General features: G+C 40.2%; 1 protein-coding gene across 1 annotated transcript; it reads left to right on the top strand.

Annotated features, from left to right (window-relative positions):
• Nucleotides 1-1,160: 1,160 nt before the first annotated feature.
• Nucleotides 1,161-18,860, top strand: LOC106931505 (SH3 domain-binding protein 5-like). Its single transcript, XM_015009658.2, has 9 exons — nt 1,161-1,554; nt 1,762-1,824; nt 7,423-7,551; nt 13,252-13,416; nt 13,526-13,656; nt 13,931-13,973; nt 15,277-15,493; nt 15,610-15,969; nt 17,798-18,860. Exons 1-9 carry the CDS (start codon nt 1,477-1,479, stop codon nt 17,968-17,970), a joined length of 1,359 nt encoding a protein of 452 aa, XP_014865144.1. The 5' UTR covers nt 1,161-1,476; the 3' UTR covers nt 17,971-18,860.
• The last annotated feature ends 1,896 nt before the right edge of the window (nt 18,861-20,756 follow it).

The following is a 20,756-nucleotide window of genomic DNA, read 5'->3' as shown; positions in this document are numbered from 1 at the left end:
ATTCTGTTCGGCCCAAGACCACAGGTTGAACCATAACTTTACCAACAAAATAGAAAACAACTGATGACCCAAAGTATTTGGAAATGTCTCTTTTAAATAAGGCAACAGTCCAAAGCTGTTTTTATGTTTTGGGCCTATATTGAGTTATAGATTTTGTTAATATTTTATTTATTGTCAAGTAGTAAAAAATGAAAAACAATGTTGCAGTACCTTGTGTTGGTTTAATCCAAAAAAATCCAGAAGATTTTCTATGTGACTGGAGCCCGCCACTAAATATTTATCCACTGGGAGTAAACAGTATTTCTCAGTTTCCTAGAAATAAGACAGATGCAGACAAAAGCACTTTAATGGGATCCAGCATGCTGGGAGCCCCTGGTGGAGAAAAGGCTCTGTTTACAGGAATCTAGACGCTTCCAGTCAGGTTGTCCCACCATGCTCCCCGGAGTCCTGGCCACTAGATGGCGGAGAGGAACCACCGAAAAGTCCGTGGTGTCGCGGAGTTCCAACAAGCTGGACATATTTCAGTTCAAGCATCTTCACAAGGCTTTTACCAAAGTAAAAGTCTTCTGGGTTTCAGAATAAAAAGAAACTAGTTATACTTATTAATTTAGAGAACAAACCCTCCATAAGCTAATCCATTTTCAATGATTTTGTGGATTTTGCTTATGTTTTAAAGAGAGATGAAGCACACATTAGTGAGGTAAGATGAATAATTTCAGATTCCCTCTTGAAATGTAATTTTATTTTTCTATTGTATATTTTCTATTGTATATTTGGTATTGATTGTGAGATACTTCAATATGAAATATCTCACACCTAATACATGATGGCGGCAACATCATTCTCGGGGATATATTGACAACTATTGTTGCAACATTACAAAATAGAAATTATTGAAATGGTAGGTCAAGCATAATTTTTAAAAGACACTAGTTTAAGTATCTTTTTGATGTCACACCAAGCCCCTAAAATGTATTGTAATATAATTTTAATCAATTAATCGCTGGCAGTTATTTTAAAGCAGTAACATAAAAAAAGCCGCCATCTTTCACAGCATTTTTCCAAATCTACCTTCTAACTTGAAATGTTTTCATTCGAAAACTTCCACTTCAGTTTGACTTTTATTTTGAAGGCCCCAACCCGGAAACACTCCCATTGATCAGCGTAGGTAAATTTCTTCTTCTTTGTAGTTCGTTCGCGAGCCGAAGTTATGGTCCTTCGCAGGCTGCTTGTGGACGTCACCGCGGCCGGACGCGGCGCTATGCGGACCCCGCGGTCACCTCACCTCCCGTCCGCCCAGTAGACCCTGCGAGTCCGCTGAGAGCGATGCAGACTGCCGGACGCTCTGCGTGAAGGTTAAACAGGGCGGACCGCCGCCCGCTGCCAGACGCTCTGCAACCCTCATTGTCTGCGCTGGAGACCCTCGCTTCTTCAAAAACACACACAAAAACATTTTTTTGTAGATATTCCCCGAGGATGGAGCGCAATGGGAATATCTGCGAGGACGATCCTCTGTGTGCTGAGGAGGAGGAAGAAGTAGATCCAAGAATCCAGGTGAGAGATGTCTGGAAAAGTTGGGATGAAACATTCTTGTGAATAATTTATTGATGTATTATTTAGAGTACACTGGATTTATGTGTTTTGGGTCATATGCAGGGACGCACAGTTGGTAATTTGACTAAACAGAAGTGACTGTGCATCGCCTCTATTCTGATCTAACGGTCTGCCTCTCTTTGTCCCTGCCGTGTTTGCTGTAAACAGGGAGAGCTGGAGAAGTTGAACCAGTCCACGGATGACATCAACCGCTTGGAGAGCGAGCTGGAGGTAAGGAAAAGAAAAGATCATCTGTATCACTACTGGATCTGTCCTGCCGGGGTAAACAGCGCAGCCATCCAGCTTGAGATGTTTTCATTTAAACACAGGAGCCTTTCTGTTTCAGTTACAGTTCAGGTAGTTTTAAATACACTTCTTCCCTTATTTTGTCACGTTAAAAACCAGAAACACCAGTATGTATATAACCTTCCTGTATAATTAAGGGGAAGGAAAACAACAGCTGGGTTTCAAAACATTTAAAAATGTATTAGCTCTTCTGTGTCAATACTTTGTTGTTTTTTTCCCCCCACAGATTCTCAATACAATTTCAGCCTGGACTTTAACTGGGCCGTGTTTATGCTTTGATTTGAAACCTTCAGTTGAAGCTTGGGCTTTAAGTTTTTAGGGTTGTAACTTGTAGCCCAGCTCTCATTTTTCTCATCATGATTCTGCCACCACCGTGTTCCATAGTGGGAATGATGTTTTCAGGGTCAAGTGTAGTGTTGCTTTTAGCTTCATTTATAAATCAAACACAGTTTGACTCAGTTAGTTCACATCTAAAAGGCACTGAATTTAACTTTTTTTCATTTAAAAAATATAAAATGCTTTTTTTCCATATCGTTTTGCAGTTTTATACTATTACTATGCAGTGCTGTGTTGGTCTATTAGAGAAAACCCCAGTAAAATAAATAAAAGTTTGTGGTTTTAATATGACAAAATCGCGTGAAAGCTGTTGCTAGGTGCTGGACGCTTTCCTTAGCAACAGTGTTTTGGCTTCAAAACGGTTCAAGAGCCTCAGAAAGATGGAAAATTCTGGCCTCTTTCTGTAGGAAAAAAAAAAACATGGAACAACTGCTTAATAGCACCTCTGTGGCAACTTAGAGACCGGTCATTGCTCTTGCCATTGAGCTGCAACTCCCTTCCCCTGATTGTGAAGGCAGAAATGAAACGCTTTTAAAGAGAAAGAAAGCTGTAAACTCTAAAAAGATTGATTGTTATCAGACGGGATTTTTCTTTATTGCTCTGGCTTGCGTTCAGATACGACCTAAACATTCCAGAGTGAGGCCACAGGTTTTCCTATCCTAAAAGTAGGCCTCTTCTGTTTCTCATCAAGAGAGGGTGGGGTTAGCCTCCTTTTTTACTTTCTGTTTCCTGTTCTGTAATACAAAAAGCAAAAGAAAACATTCTCTCTTCATTTGTAATGCTCCAAGAAGCCCATGTTTCTGAATGGCAACGTGCAACTGTGACATTTAGCAACGTCCTGAGGCTAAACGTTCAACGGCCAGGCTGCTTCCCTGCACTGCCAGCACATGATTAAGGAAGATGTAGATTTACAGGATTTGGGGAAAAAATCAGGCAGTGAAGTTAAATCCTTGCTCAAACTGTGTGCAACTCTGCTGACACATTTATAAACCTCTCTTTTTGCTCCCACAAGTAGAACGCTGTGTGTGTGTGTGTGTGTGTGTGCGCGTTTACGTGTGTGTGTGTGTGTGTGTGTGTGTGTGTGTGTGCTTGTGTATGTGTGCTACAGGGAGGATAATAAATACTAAAACCCTGGTAGAAATGTGTAGAATAAATTCATCTTTTTTTGGAGCAGAATAGCCTCACTTTGAATAAAAATGAAAACAATCCAACCTCTATTGGATTAGTTTTTTTGTTGTTGAACTATTCTGCTGCTGACTTGGCCATATGTTTTGATGAGCGACTCAGTGAAAAACCCCAAAGAGTCTGCGATGTCATCTTATAATCTTACACCTGATACAGACACTTAGCGACACTACGATAAGCTTTTCTTAGTCGTTTCCTGTTTAAGAAGATCAAAACAAATCTGCCTTATTTGAAGTAAATATTCTCTTTTCTCTCTCACTTTGAAGAATGGTTTAGAGAAATGGGTAATGTTATATTTATACCCCAACGAAACTGGTATTTGTGTAAAACTAACTAAAAGAACAGATACTCTGATCAACTAAAAAAGATAAAGGATAACTTAAAGAAAATGTTTCTATTTATATGATTTATAGAAATTATTATGTTATGTTGGTGTAGTTGGTAACACTAGATGCGTTGCCTTTACAAATGTGCTTTGTCAATCACATTTTTCCGCCAACGTCGGAAAAAAACACAAATTCGCAATTGCGGTGTTTCCATTAAGTGTGAAACACAATTAGAATCACCCGTGAATAAGTTTGTTTACATGATAAGTCATTAAAAAACATTCCGTGCCACAATCCTCCAACTATTACTGCCATCAATGTCTTTGTGTTTTTGCGAAATAAACCAGTTTTGATCTTGCCAAGAAAACCAGCACATGTTAGCATCAAAACTTTATCGAAAACCAAGAGATTTTTCACAATTGCCGCGTTTACCTAATTTATTTTCAAATCTAATTTATTTTCAAAATGTCAAATTGCGCAATTATATGGTCAGTGGAAACGCAGCTATTGTTGCCTTGCAGCAAAAAGTCCGGGATTTGAACCCCAGGAGTATGCATGTTCTCATGCAAGCATGAGTTCTTTCTGGGTACTTTAACTTCTCCTTACAGTCCAAAAACCTGACTGCTAGCTAGGGGTGCACTGAAAAATCGGCTTTAATTTCGAGAGATCAGCACTTGATCAACACTTAAATGTAAAACCGACCTTATCTAACTGTACGCAGGTCTGAAAATCATCCACCTCTCTGCCAAGAGTGACGGCTAACTGAAGGACCCGCCAACCAGGTCATGTTTGCTGATGCGCAGTTAACAACAGTCACTGCACTGTTGCTAATTTAGCAGATTTGTCGCTATATTTAACGACATTTCAGATAATAAAAAAATTGGTATCAGTGAAAATTGGAATCGGCAGGCCAGGCTTTTTAAAAATTGGTATCAGCCTAAAAATTGGAATCGGTGCCCCCGTACTGCTAGGTCTCCCCTAACCCTGTAGGGATGCATGTGGGTACAGACTATGGATACATGGATTGTTGTTGCATGTTCCAGTAATTATGCCACCAGTGATTTTGTTTTTCAAAATGAGATTTTCTCACTGATTAACTGTAATCATATTAAAGGTTGGATTTCCCTAAATTTCTCAGCGTGAAATTTGTTATTTATAAAACATGAACTCGTTTCAATGCTTTTTTTTTTTTAAGAGCTTCACTGGTAAAATTTGAGGTTGCTGTATGTGCAGCTATACACAGGATTTACCTCCTGGATTCAAAAGCTGCATCATTATCTCAGTGCAGGAATGGCTCGTCAGGAAGTGCTATGATGTCACAGGAAGTGCGCTTCCTGCGACGCCCTCCCCGTTTTCCTTCGCTAACCTTTCATTTGCTGCTCAGTCAGCTTGATGAACAGGATGCAGGTGTTGCCTTTTTATGCCGGGCTTCTCCAAATTACAGCCTCCACAGACCACCAGAGGCGGCATTTCACACACACATCCACACAAACACTGATATGCAAACAGGTACCAAATTAACTTTTGATTGCGTGAAAATGCAAATCTTCAAATACACAGCATTCGTTCAGGTTTCCGCCCACGCATTATCCTCACTGAAGCTCTCAGGACACCAAAGGATTAAGTGTTTCAGTTTTTAAAATGCTTCACACACATTGCTGACAGGTCATGAATGAAGGCAGTTCAATCCAGAAACCTGACTCTCTCTTCTCTCTGTGGTCATGGTTTTTATTCGTCACAATGAAAAATAGCATGGGTGTTTCTGCAGAAGAGACTGTCTAGAAAGTAGGAAAATGTTGACACAACCCTAGACTGCCAGAGAGCTGTGGTTGCTGATGGAGTTTTAGCTGTGGTTTGGAGTGTGCAACCCAAAAAAGAAGGTCAAGAATGCAGATTCCAGATGCCTGCACTGTTCTTATGTCTCCTCTCTGCAAAATTACACACAAGGCCTCATTTTTGCACTATGAAGTTTTAAATTGTGGCGCTTATTTGCTTACTCCAGCAAAGGTTTTCCACATGCCAGGGCTGAGTGATTTGGGGTCACCATGTCCCCATAACAGCCGCCAGACGATTCCAACATGTCAACTGGTTGTTAGGGAGCCATGCCAGGAAACAGTCAATTCTGTCCCATTGTAGCAACACACACTGTTTGCTGAGCTTGGTTGTTTGTGGTTCTTATTTATGTTTTAGTTATTGTTTTCAGTTGCCATGTTTTATTTTGGATATTTAAAATATCCTCCTGACTACCAGTAGTTCATTTTTGTCCTCTGTAGAGGACATTTCTAAACTTGAATATCTCCCACTCCCTGCATTCTACTGAATTAATTCCTTTTGGTATCTGGAGAGGACATTTAGGGCTTTTCAATGATACCACATATGAAGGGGTGGGACTTTTTTTCGTATCTTTTTCTAATACATAAAATTTGTGTTCATCAGTAATAACACATTCTATGGGACGAGACAAAGTAAGTGCATAAAACCTTTTATTACCTTACGAAGAATGTGGGATTTAAAAAAAATGGTGATTGGACAATTTTTTTTTCCTGGTAGTCAGGAGGATATATTCCTGTTCCAGTGTAAAGTGTGTTTACATGTTTTTGAGAGGACAAACTTTCATTACAATGCCATTATCAATATACGACTTGAAAATGGTCTTAAGAACAAAAATATTTTCATTTATAGCAATCATTTCTGGGACAATTTATCATCCAGTAAAAATTTTATTTATTGTGACAGGCCTAACTATGAATTATAAGGGATAATACGGGATTACAGAACCCGAGTCACACTCTGGAATCTCATATTACCTCATATTACCACTTAGCAAAGAGTTGACACATCACAGTCGATGTTCATCCGATCTCAAAAATTGCAAAATCTGATGAAGATAATTACTGGCTATTGATGTTGCACAATACCTTTGCTTGTAATCATGGCATTGAATCTTATTGGGCAACACTTCAAGTGTTAGTGACACAAAGTTCAGCCTTGGGGAAATCCCCTAGCGAAGATCCCCTGCAGAGGAAAGGTGGAAGTTGTAAGCTACTCCCTTTTGATTCAGCAAACCCAGCAACATGATCTGTAACCTCACAATGGCCTATCACATTTATTGTGCAGCTATAATCAGAAAGTAGGGCTTAAGTAGAAAACCTGATCAGTCATGACCCCCAGATGTAATCAAATTAGTCACTTCAGTGCGACTCACTTCTCTTGGATGATGATTTTCAGCATCCATTCACTGTTTAGACTCTTCTATATTTCATGTTTTATGCTACTTGTAACTGTGATATTTTGGGGTTTTAAATAAAGCATTTTCAACATTACTTGGCAGCATCAGTAAAAACACACTTAGTGCTGGCAGTTTAAATGCACACGACAAACAGCCCAGGAGAGATTCATGATAATTAAATATCTTTGAGATAAAGGACCAGGAATAGCATAATGGAAACATTGGAGCATTTTCTGAGTTGGAGTTGTGTGTTTCTTAATAGAGCAGAGAAATCTTGATTTATAAAAAGGCACAACAGAAGCCAACTTCAATCACGACCTAAAAGGTGACCCTCGCCCGGTTTATGCTTATGATCAAAAAGTACCTGACCACTCAACAAACAATGTTTACCATGCAGCATTTGATACGCTTATATATGCTGCTTTCTTCATGTCATCACATGTGCAGGACTTCCGCCAGAGGTTTCGAGCGGTGCTGGTGGAAGCGACAGTGAAGCTGGACGAAGTGTTGAAGAAAATCGGACGGGCTGTGGACGACTCCAAACCTTACTGGGAGGCCCGCAAAGTGGCAAGACGGGTACACATCTATACGCGCGCACGCATGCACGCACGCACGCACGCACGCACGCACGCACGCACACACACACACACACACACACACAGAGCACAGTCAAGCTGGATTGACTCTGAAGCTGACAGACACTGTGACGGCGAGTTTACTGAGGATTACTGACAAGTTTAAAGCGCTCTACTTATATCTGCTTAAAGGGAGCCATCACATGAGGGCTATTTTTGCTTCCCTGAGCTAACTTCACATAGGAACACATTTACAAACTACTGATAGACTTGCAACAAATTTCATATTCTTGCTCTTTTTTTCTTACAGTTTTTTTAGTGCTTCCTGCACTGCTGCAGGTGGGTAGAACAACTTCCGGTGCGGTTTAAAACCCAAACTTTGCTTTTCTCGTCTGCAGAATACTTTACCAGCTAATCTTTAAAGTTAATGTTGATGCTTCAATCTGATTGGATACAGCCAGAATTGTGGAATCCATCGTCTTGGCCAAGGAATTGGGATCTTATGAGTCAGACTTCAGACGACTGACATTTGTGTGTCATAGCTGTGCTGAAATAGACTTGAGGGTTTTGGTGTGTGTGTGTGTGTGTGTGTGGGGGTGTGTGTGTGTGTGTGTGTGCATGCGTGGGTGGGTGCGTGTGTGTCCTTGCTTGTGTCTGTTTGAGAGCTAATGAGCTAATGCTTATGTGAGCAGCATTAGTTCTGATGTTAGCACGTGAGGGATAAACAGGGAGGGTTTGAATGGTGATGGGACTCGTACTTGCGTGACAAAATCCATCTTTAGGCGTTTAAGTATATATATATATATATATATATATATATATATATATATATATATATATATATATATATATATATATATATATATATATATATATGTGTGTGTGAGTGTGTGTATGTGTGTTTTTGTTTTTATGATTTAGTAGGACCTTGCTGGTACAAGAGAAGACCAATAGGGGTTATGGGGACCGAAGCCAGATCTTAATTCAGCTGACCCCTATTCTTGGGGTAAATGTTTGGGTTAGGTATAAATGTAGCTGGTAAATAGACCAAAGCCAATAAATGCCTGAGGTCATATAGGAAAGTTGTGTGTGCATGATTTATGAATTAATATTTAATATATGACCTATTTCCGGAGGATTGAGATATTTCCTCACTGGCCCTTGGCAAAAAAATGTCAACAGTGGTTCCCCGACCCCCATTCATCTGCCAATCTCATCCCTCCCACCCTTGTTAACCCTCTTACATTCCAGCAGACTGAGGCTGAGGGGGAGAGTGTAGGAATTTTCCCGGTCCGCTCTATCTTTTGTCCTTTTCACCCAGCATTCTCCTCAGTCTCACTGGCTATCAGCGCAAATGTCTCTTCCCTCACTTGCAACCCTCACCCACCTTCATCCACTTGTGCCATTCCCACCCTTTGTCCCCAGACTCTACTGGAAGCAACAAACAGGACACACGTCTGGAGGTACTAGACTAGATGGAAAAAAACTGAAATGAATCAGCTGGAGAGTGACACATCAGACATGAATAGTATGTAGGGTGGGATGAGTGGTCACGGAAAAATGTCACGAGGTTACAGTGTGTTGGTTTTGCAGAGCAAATATGTAGCATTCTTTTGAAAAGCACAAAATATTAATTTTATCATGAAATCCTAACAAAGGTTGAAGCAAATTTACCTTTTACGCAAGTTAAATTGAGTTCATATTTTATCAACCATAAACTTATTTTATTACAGAAATTATACACACAAAGTAGTACATAACGATTTTTTTAGTAATTTGATTAGTCTGTCAACTATTCTGATGATTAATTGTTTAATCTGGGAAAAATTGCCACATTCTTCAGATTTTTTGTTTAACCTCAGACTTATTTTATGCAATATTAGAAATACATAAAAATGCAAATAAATAATTCAATTCCTTTTTTAAATAAGAAAATAAATTTAAATAATTTTACTGATATTTAAAACTGTTTTTTCTTCTGGATGGAATATATTTCCAGATAAAAAAATTTTCTTTTATCTTAAATGCAAAACATCTATATTTTGTACAGTTTTGGCTGAATTACTGCTCTGAGTATATTCTTTCATCAAATGGTCTTTTTTAAGTCTGTCTTCTCCAGTTTGCAATAAATAAATTACTAAATCAGTTGACGATTATTTCAATAACTGATTCATCACATTTCATCAGATTTTCTCTTTTTAGCACAACATACTTTTGAAGTGAAAGATAAAATGTTTTCCCAATTTCTTTAAGTATAAGGGGAAAATGTGGTATGCATTTACAGCCCATTGAGTCAGAACCACGTGGAACCATCTATCACACTAACTTCTGAAGTATGTCTCTACCAGCTTTGCTCAACTAGAGACTGAACTTTTTGCACATTATGGGATGGAGAGTGTGTTTGCTTCTTTTTGCAAGAGCAAAGAAGGGAGGAAGCACATATTTAGCATGTTTGGTCATAGACCACAGCCTGAGTTGTTTTTGAGGCAGCAAGGAAAAGACACCAATTTTGTCAGAGAAAAAGATCTGTCTCAGCCTTGATCTTCACTTTGACATAGAAACAGCAATGATGGATGGAGCTTCAGAGTCTTAGTTCATCTTGTGTTTGTGCCACACAGTTTCACCTCATCAAATATCCATCATCCTCCGTCTGTTGTCCTCTTTTACACCCTGGGAAATGGGTCACGCAGAGAGAAAAAGGCAAATGATTCCTTTTTGTAGTTGCATTTCTCGTAGTAATAATAATAATTATTAATTTTAAAAAATGCTAGCTTTTACCTTTTTCATAATAAATAAAACCAGCATGCAGTACATGTGAACATTTGTGTTTTCTAGCTCCAATTTAGTTTTCTTCCTTCACCTCATTTTACTTCATTTTAACTACCAGGTAACACTATCCCATGTTTTTTTTTTTTTTTCAAAAAGCTCTTCTTGGGTAGAATAGTAACTCAGTCAACTCACTTTAACCCTTGTGCGTGTGAGGACTGAGGCAAATGTAGAGGACTGTGGCAAATGATACAAGTTTTACATGTGTGGTGTTGGTTGTACCCCATTTCTAAACACAAGGGTTAATGAGAAGCAACCCCACCCATGTATCCGGATGCTTCTCTGGTTGCACAACACAAGGGTTGCGGAAGCTTTTACCTTTTCTGCTCTAGGCAAATGATTTTCCAGATGTTGGAAATAAGCTAAAATACTCTTTAGAGAATATAACTTTGCACTGATCTTCTGCCTTCTTCTTCCTGAAGAATTTCAGTATGTCCTTGGTGGTTTCTTCTATGCTAATCTTCTTGTTCCTAACCTGTTCTCCGTAAGTTTTTACCTTACAGGGTTGTGCCTCTGTTAACATTATGCCATAGTCTCAGCAGGAGATGGTTCTGGAAGCTTACCGGACCTGCTTGGACGTCTTGAAGCTTTATTTATTACACACCGATCTCTTATTTTACCATTAAAAGTTTGTTTTACATTTCTTTCCAAACACAATATCTATGCAGAATCATTTGGCCCTAAATGTAGGCTGTACTAGCAAGAGTGACTTGAGACATAAATTATGGACAGTAATCGACTGAACATCTCCACCAGCTCTGAGCTATAGTGGTTATAAAAAATGGGTTTATTTCAGGTGAGTTTCTTCATATATATGTGAAACAAAAGACACTTAAATGCACTTTGAGGCTCAGATTCATGAATTTTACACCAGCTATCAAACATGGTGGTGGTAGTGTCATGATGTGGAGATGCTTTGCATCTTCATGATCTATAAAATGTGAAGAATGCTTCACATTCTAATATAGAACATTCTTCTGTGTTTAGATTCTTCTATATTTAAGCTCAAATTTCAAATTAAAGCTAAAACCTCAGTTTACATATAAAATTTAATTTTGAAATTTTAAACCTAAATTTAAAAAAAACTAATGAAATCTATAGGGCACAATTAAAAAAATTTAATTGACAAGTATCAATTATGCAAAAAAAGCTAAAAAGCACTCAAGCTAATCTTGAGGAAAACTTTTACAATTTATAATAAAATAATTTAAAACATAAACAAAAAAATAATAATGAGTACTCGCTGTACCTTTGTTCTGTTGCTTCTTCTATACACTGTATATGTTGATCATTTTGTTACATATTGCTTATTCTTATTTTTGGTAAACTGCTGAATGTGACGTCTTAATATGTGAAATAAAATCTATTGTCTTTCATAAGTCTGTAGTTAAAGCTGCAATAATAATCTTGAAATTGACTGAGATGCTGTCACGGTGTCTCTTGCTTCCAGGTTTTGTGTTCTAGCTTTACCTCTGTTTTCCGTTCAGTTTGGTCTGTACTGTTATTTCACACCAAAGTAATAAATTCGAAAGTAGTGCATGATAGGAAAAGTAACAGGCATGCTGCAAAGAGGAACCTTTCCCAAATGTTCTGAAATCGCTGCCAACTCACTTTTGTCATTTTTCCATCTTCACCGTTAGATTTTAAACGCACAACTTACAAAAATTATTTTTACCTCATGCAAAGTCATCTAATCCAATAGTTTCCATAACTGAATCACAATGACCTTTAGCTTATTCATCTGACGCAAGTGGGTCCAGATATGTACTGTGGGGGGTTGGTGATAATCTCCTTATTGACTGTGGCAGTGGGCAAGCAGAGGCCACTGACAGCATGTCAGAGCCCCTCAGAGACAAAGTGTCTGTTTGTCTGCAGAGTCAAGGCATGCTTGTCTTTCTGAATGAGTGTGTGTGCTGTGGTAAATCCTCTTAGTTTCTCCGTAGCTGTCAAAAGAAATCCTCCACGGATCCTTCAAACCATGCATAGAAATGACAAACATGCTCACAGGAGCAGAAGAAGAATACTCTATATAGAAAAACATTTTCATATCTCAATGTCACAAACTTTTAACAACCTGCTATTCTGTTGTTTTTTTTTAAGCATACCAAGAGTGACTTTACAGTATGGAGTCTGTGCAGCAGTTTGGGTCAGGGAAAGTGATGGGAATGAGCTGGATTCCTGTAAACATTGTGGAACGTGTTTTTCCCCAGAAGTGGTTCCCAGCATGCTAAAAACGATTAAAGTTGCTTTTTTTTCCCTGGGTCTGTTTATATCCGACCAACTAAAAGAAGTTTTATGAGCAGCAGATGTTAATGTTTCTGTTGGTGCAGGCTGAACTGATTCACATTTGGTCTCCTTTAATGGAAACTTGAATGTATGTTATCTGGATTTTATTTGATAGACTAATAGAAAGTAGAGTGTAGTTTTTGGTGGAAGAAAAAAAATTATATTTGGCGTTAAATTCTTTATTTTAATGCACAAATGTGGGATGCGTTTGTATTCATCCACTGTGGATTTAATACCTTGTTGTAGGGTGGGCATTTACGGAGGTCTAAGTTGAATGGTATCACTGAGAGCGACTAGTGGTGTGCACAAACTGAAAACTGTTCTCTTCCAAGTTTTTCGGAAGAAAGAGAGAAATGAGAGACGATAAATCATGCAAATAAAAATTATTGAGCTCAATTTAATTTATTATGCAATTAATTGATTTATTGCTTATTGCAATAGGCATAAGCAATATACCGGTATACATTATACACTGTAAAAAATAAAATAGACTTCAGAAGGGCACATTTTTTCTATCTGTGCACCTTTCTGAGTGGGACTCTTTGTTTCCAGTGAGTCGTAACCGTGACTTCCTGTTTTGGCGCCACAGGCCCAGGTCGAAGCCCAAAAAGCCACCCAAGAATTCCAGCGGGCGGTGGAGATCCTGCGGGCAGCGAAGGAGACCATCGCCCTGGCTGAGGAGAAGCTTCTGGAGGAGGACACCCGTCAGTTTGACTCTGCCTGGCAGGAAATGCTCAACCACGCCACCCAGAGAGTAAGTACGCCCGAGTTGACGCACCCACAAAGAGCGTCCATCGTAACAACAACCGAGAGGGAGTTTGCTAACGACTCCGGGGAACTCTCTGCCCGGATTTGGTTTTCAGGTGATGGAGGCAGAGCAAGCGAGAACGCGGAGCGAAGCCGAACACAAAAAGACAGCAGCCAACTACAACTCCAGCATCGGCCACATGAAGCAGATCGAGAAGAAGCTGAAGCGCTCCATAAACAAATCCAGGTCGGCGCTTCCATTGTGATTGGCTGGAAATGACGCTCGCACGTTTCGCCGCCCTCTTTGGGCCTCTTCAGTGTTATGCAAGCGCGCTGAAAAATAGAGGGCCCTTTAAGCGTCACCTGATGCACTCCAGATGTTCCATGTGTTGATTGGACAGCTTTGGGTTGTGCTCCCTTTTTGAGAGCCAAGGAATGTGACTTTTTAACAGAAGACTGTTCTTTTTCTTCTGACCGTTTTCCCCCCTCTCAACCTTCTCTCTCTTTTTCTTCTTTTGCAGACCATACTTTGAACTGAAAGCTAAATATTATCTACAGCTTGAGGTATGTATATAGAAAGCTTGTAGATTTTAGTTGAACTTCTAAACATAGAACTGTGAACTATCGCAACATTATGTGTTAGCAATGTATTTATTATGTTTATGGATGTGCATATTGAAGAGTTGATGGAGAGAGCATGCTATGACTTTGTTTAAAACTCTCTTTGAAGATCAGAGTTTAAATTCTACGTAAATCTCAAGTTTTGAGATTAAATCTAAATTCACTGTTCACTAAAACACCAGTAATCCTGCAGGAAAATGGTGTTCTATAGATATACATTACACTAGAGAACCCAAATAAAGATAGACATTTTACATCAGACACATGTAGTTATGGTTCTAAATTAGCTACATTAATTTAGTTAACTGACATCCAGAAGTGGTAGTTTGAAAAAATCTGCAGAAAGCCGTTTATTTCACCAAGTCTCATTCCCAACATAACCAACAATGAGTTGTTTGGTCCCACAAAAATGTCTAAATAGCTGTCTTTGGTTTTTTTGTTTGTTTTATTTATGTGGGAAAAATCCCTATGAAATCTCAAAGCAACAGGTAGGTGAGGGGAGTGGTCCACCACAGATCACTAGTTAAAACCACATTCTGTCAAAACATAGCAAAGTGTGTCTCATGTATATATAGCTATTGCGACTCAAACTTGAACCTTCAGAGCCACATAAAAACAGTCAAAGTCAGCCTTCTATCGCCTGAAGAACATCTCCAGGATTTAAGGACTAATGTCGCAGCGAGATCTAGAGAAACTCATCCATACATTTATCTTTAGTCACATTGATTACTGCAACAGCATCTTCACAGGTCTGCCTAACAAATAAGTCATCCAGCTGCAGCTGACCCAGAACGCTGCTGCTCGGGTTCTCACTAAAACCAGGAAGTTAGAGAAGTCCCTACACTGGCTCACTGTATCTCAGAGAATATACTTTAAAATACTGTTGCTGGTTTATAAATCACTGAATGGCTTAAAGAAGCAGCATTTATTTATAATGCTCCACTAATGTGGAACAAACTTCAGAAAACTGTCAAAACACTGAGTTCCTCTAAATCGGATCATGTGTTTAGAGTGTCCTTTGATTAACAACAACTGGAACATTCATGAATATATTTAATGTGCATTTGCTTGATCATTTTGATGATGGCATTTGACGAAATTGAATGTGTATTGTTTCTGTTATAATTGGTCACTATTATGTCTGTACTGTGTAAAGCTCTCTGAACAGCCTTGTTGCTGAAATGTGCTATACGAATAAACTTTACTTCAGTTCTTTGCCTGACGTTTGATTCTCGGTTTTTCACAGCAACTGAAGCAGCACGTTGACGACCGTCAGGCCAAGCTTGTGGTCTCCAAGTCCGAGTACCGCGCAGCGCTGCGCAGCCTGGAGAGCATCTCGGAGGAAATCCACGCGCACCGGCGCTCCCACTCCATGGGAACCAGGGAGCGAGGTGTGGGCGCCGAGGTCGACGAAGGTCACGACGACATCAGCAACTTCAAGATGGAGTCAGACGGCCTGTCGAGTAAGTTTGAAAACATCACTCTTTCGCCCCTCTTTGTCAATCCATGTCTGTGTATTTTGTTGGTGCACCTTCGTAGCCTGCATGTTTAATGGTGTGTGTGTGTGTATTTATTTCAGTGGTGTCAGTTTCAGTTGATGAAGAGGGCAGTCGCAGCTCAGAGGAGGAGGAAGACACCCACACCACCTCCTCGTGCCGAACGACGCCCTCCTCGCCGCCTTCTTCGTGCTCCCATCCCTCCACCTCTGCCTCCACTCCCATGAGCATGCCCTGCTCCTCCGGCTACCCTCCTTTCTCCTTCCTCACCGCTTCCTCCTCCTCGTCCTCCTCCTCGTCTTGTCCTGAGGGTCTGGAGTCAGAGGCCCTCGGCGCCTCTCACGGCCCAGACCTGGTGTGCAGTTCCGGTCATGTCTCACCTGTCCTGGGCCCTCGCAGCCAGTGCAGTGGAGCTTCCTCTCCAGACTGCGATCAGGAGAGAGGTGTGTGGTAGAAAAACAGCACACGAAATATTACAGTAGGTCGTTAAATGAAGGAAATGATTTCCCTGCCCGCCATGTTTCTGTCCTTTACTTGGTATTTTCCATTTACGCACCTTCAGTATAGAGACTGAAAGTTGTTGGTATTGTACTCAAGAATATGTTTCCAGTGTCATATAAATTTAAAATGCTACAATTTTTTTGGGAGTGAAAAAAAATCTCTATGAATTCTCAAAGCAACAGGTGGGGGAGGGGACTGGTTTCAGGAATGTGCTTTCCTGTATCAGAAATGTTAAATGCCATATGCCAGTTAGGGCCGGGCAACAAAACAACATCTACTGCAATTTAATGCACAAACAGTTCAATCTACAAGACAACTCTGCCGTAGAGCCGAACAGAATGGCGTAAAACTCAACTGCACGTTTATTATGACATCTACAAAGATAGCCTACGTAACTATCACACAACACTAAAACATGCAAGAGAGGCTTTCTTTGCAGATGTCATAAACAAAAACATTAACAATGCTCAAGCTCTATTTGCTACTGTTGACAGGCTCACAAATCCTCCTATGAAATTGCCACCTGAACTTCAATGTAATGCCGCCTGCAATAAGTTTTCCAGTTTCCTTTCAGAGAAAATTCAAAAGATCAGAGAATTAATCTGCACATCCACTCCAAAGCCAGTACCAATGCTGTGCCCAAACAAAACAAAAGCAGGAAAAATGACCCAATTTCAACTACTTTATTATAAAACCCTAGAAGAAATTATAAGTCAATTAAGCTCCAGTTCCTGCTGTCTGGATGTCCTACCCACACATTTCTTTAAGAAAGTTTTGCCTGTTGTTGCTAATGATCTGATCCAGCTTTTTCTCCCTGCTAGCTTGGCAGCGCTTTGCAGAATGGATGCAGTAGAGGAAACCACGTTACTCTATGGTCCAAACAGCCAGAAAAAACTCTGGAACTTTCTCTGTTACCTCATGAAAAAAAAGTAAACTTTAGAAAAAGCCAGATGGCAAAGTTTAAGGATTATGAAACATCTTAGAACCTCAGAATAGCTGAATACTGTTAGCTGGCTTATGCCAATATGTAACCAGAAATTGCTGCTGAGTCTGCTGTAAAGGAGTACTGCAATGGTAACTGGCATAGGCAGAACTAGATGCAGAGTTTACTTAGAATATAATGCACCAAGCATACCGTCCATAAATCATCAAAATAAGACTGCACTGGAAAGAGTCAGTTGTCAACACTAATTTTCCTAAGTTTTGAGTCAGATACCTGTTTTGTAGAAACCAGATTTTTCTGCAGCAGGTCTAAAATCCAACTTTAACTCTCCCTCGGTCTTATCGCAATGCTCAGGATCTTGAACGCAGATGTAATAGTCATATACTGGGGTCAGACTGTCAGCTCCCAAAACCACACACACTAAAAAAAGCGCACGCAGGGTCGGTGCGACCCTGTCAGCCTGCGCACAGAGTAAATAGCTTGCGGTGTCCAATTCACTCCACTTCTTAAGACCATGGGAGGGTTAAAACAGCTGCTTTTTGGCTTGAAATGACTGGATATGTACGTTTTGAAAACACATTTCCTTACAAAGCCCCTGCAAAGATTGAAATCCTTTTTTTTTTTGTTTAATTTGGAAAACTATGCATCAGTTTACTTCCACTTGGTGATTCTGTGCTGCTTCGTGTTGGTCCATCACACACATTCAATGCAGAATTTAAAAAAAAAAACATTCAGTGGCTGTAAACAGTCCTCTGTAGACAGTTGGCGTTCCCCGCCTCCAGCAGGTAAACTTTGAACCAGTTTTTCCTCTTCCCTCTGCGTTGCAGGCGACAGAGCGGAGGGAGCCGAGGCCTCTATAGAGGGCGGCCTCAGCAAGCTCACCTTGACCGCCTCCCAAAACCCCGGCGAGTCCGAGGACGAGGAAGACCCGCATTACATCAACCCTGAACTTACCTCCCCCAGCTCCGCCGCCTCCGTTCTGCTCCTGAACGGCGTCTAATGAACTTAACGCGGGACCCACCGACAGAGTGGGACGCTGACATGGGACAGAAAGAGACGGCGAGAGCTGAAGCTGCTCTTCTGCACGACTCCCCGTCTCAAGTGTTGTGTACACATCAGTGTTGATGGTGCGTCTGCCATCGTTATACCCTCGTTGAGGATTTTCCGAAGCCATGTGGACATGATAAACATCAGCGGGTGGAGAACGGACAGTGAGTGCGTTTCTGTAGTGTTATCAGAGGGCATTAAAGGTTTCTACCTGAAACTCCTACGGTTTCCTGTTGGGTTGACTTTCTTTGCTCCATGTTCGCAAAGAGACCTTCATTCTAGACTTGTGTGCCATAACACGGAGATGTAGATTTCCTTTTAGATGTTCTAACGCTATGCAGTGACGTGTCCAACCTAATCCTTACTGTAACCAGAGATCTGCATTGTACCACCCGAGGATCCGAACGGGACAGAATCGAGCCGCCATTTATTTTTCGGTCTCAATGTTGAAAAGCGTATGGTGTCGACTGTTCTGGAGCGATGTGAAGGAAACAACTGGAAGAAACTCTGAGCACTAAAGAGACTTACAGCTTGACCTAACCCTTTAGCCTTTAGCTACATAAACAGTCTTCCATCCGGACTTGTGAAAGAGTGAGTGAATGTGTGACTGAGTGCAAAGTTCAGAGAGGATTCTGAGGTTTCTCTGTGTGGCTGAGTGAATGATTTGGTTTGTTGTTGTTTTTGACTGTGTGTGTTCTGTGTTTTGGACAGCTGTTCAGATATTACCCCGTTGTAGAGATATTCTATATTTATACTCATGTATTCTTGTATATGAAACATGTTTTGTGGTTACTGTTGTAATTGTTTAGCACAAGATAAGCATTAAACATGGGATTCGTGTAACTTTTCAGTGAGTGGAAATTGTTCTTCTGCAGCATTTCTGTAAAGATCAAGAATTACTGACCTTTATCATTTTATACAAAGCATGTCCATTTTTTTATCTTCATGTGTGCAAGTCTGCTCACATTTCACTTTAAAATCCACAGATTTATCTCTTAACTTGTTGCTCAATCAATGACCGAGGGCTACATTTCTCTCCATTTTGATTTTTTCCCAAATTTAAGACAAAGTTCAATTGTATTATGTAAGTTGTGGTGCTTCCCACTTCTTTATAGTATTTTAAGGCAAAAAATATTAACTTTAAACTTCTCCACTTTTTCTCTCATCACACACACCAGCTTCTGTATATTCATGGGACTTTGTAGAACAGACAAACACAGTGATGAATAATAACTGGTATGCGTTTTGCCTCTAAGTAAAATCCAACGCAACCAATTGCCTCCAGAAGTTGCCTAATGTAAAACGGAAGTCGTCGCCTGCGTGTAGTTTAACGTTCTACGAAGGCCTCAGAGGCATTAGTGAAGTTGGAGCTTTACGTAGACAAAGGAACATCCCAGCCATGTCAGAGAACTTCTAACATGTTTAGGGTAGCCACATCCCAACGTTTGGATGTCTCAAGAAGCTTTGTTTACTCCCGTCATCTGAAAATGAGGAAAGCCTTGAGAGACAGGGTCATCCAGTTTCACTCACAGGCTGGAAAGGAGGACAGCCACCAGCCCAGAGGAGCTCAGGTGGGAGAATACAATGACCGGACAACGATTAATTGTGAATTTCGCAAATCTGGTCTTTATGGAGGAGTGGCAAGAAGGAATGTTTTCAAAGTTCTCCAAAAGCCATGTAGGAATGCAACAAATTCTCTTCTTCAGCAGGACACAGAGGTGGCCTGAATTTATAAGAAAATGGATGGATGGTCCAGTGCAAGTCTAATTGACAAATTGTAGTGAAGCCTATAAATTGATGTTTACGGGTAGTTTTTATTTAATCCGACAGACATTGAGCTATTCTGCAAATAAGATGGATAAGAAACGACAGTTTCTAGATCAGACATTACCAAAGATGTTGTCAGGACCCCACTTCTACGCACTCATCAGAAAATGTTCAAAATTATGTTTTCTTATTGTTTCTTATTGACAGAAAATATCAGGCACTATTTTCTGTCGTTTCCTTTGGACACAAAGCAGGAAATCCATTTTTCCACTCAAATTTCCATAGCTCCAAAAAAACAAGCATGCTTCCGAGTTCTGATTGTGGCAGACTTGACATTTCTGTGTCAATGTAGTGACTAAAAACTCTAAATATAGATTTTTTTCCATTTCAAATCAACACCTAATTGTAAAAGTTCAGACATCTTGGATTAATTCTGCTTCCTTCTGGCTTTTCAGGAAAATCCATATTGTCTGTTCCGAAAATAAAAATGAGAGTTCATAAACTGTAAAGCTCTGGTTGCAGTAGAAAGTGATCCTTCGTGTGTAAGAGGAAGATCGTTGTGTTTAAACACACTGATCTGATTTAGAAGCGGTGAAAAGGTGTTCCTGTTTGTCTTTGGGGTTTGGTTTCTTTAGGGAAAAGTCTTGCGTAAGAACTCGGAGTTTGAGTCATCAGATTACACTCTGACAACTTTCATCGCTCTTGCTGAACTACCCCGTAATTAGCAGCAAATGCAAGCAAACAGTTATTTACTGATAGATTTCTTTGACTTCATGCTTTTTCGGGCTCAAACATGAGGTCCCACCCTGAAGAGAACATTTATCTGCACCGTTTTCTGTTACTATTCATGAAAACATGGCTTGCTGTAAACCCCACTGACTGCTCAGTTGTTCACACCGTCACCTCATGACTTCACTTAGGGGCAACCAGACGCCCACCTGACCGAGTTAAACGCAGAATAACGTCTTTTGT

This window comes from Poecilia mexicana, unplaced genomic scaffold, assembly GCF_051168715.1.
Source record: "Poecilia mexicana isolate PSO_F unplaced genomic scaffold, ASM5116871v1 scaffold_11, whole genome shotgun sequence".
NCBI lineage: Eukaryota > Metazoa > Chordata > Actinopteri > Cyprinodontiformes > Poeciliidae > Poecilia > Poecilia mexicana.
This window is presented reverse-complemented; position numbering and strand designations above follow the sequence as displayed.

Excerpts from the sequence above, each read along its gene's own strand:
- LOC106931505 (XM_015009658.2), top strand. The coding sequence starts at position 1,477 with ATGGAGCGCAATGGGAATATCTGCGAGGACGATCCTCTGTGTGCTGAG. Across the intron at positions 1,555-1,761 it reads AAGTAGATCCAAGAATCCAG|GGAGAGCTGGAGAAGTTGAA; the intron begins GTGAGAGATGTC and ends TGCTGTAAACAG. Across the intron at positions 1,825-7,422 it reads GCTTGGAGAGCGAGCTGGAG|GACTTCCGCCAGAGGTTTCG; the intron begins GTAAGGAAAAGA and ends TCACATGTGCAG.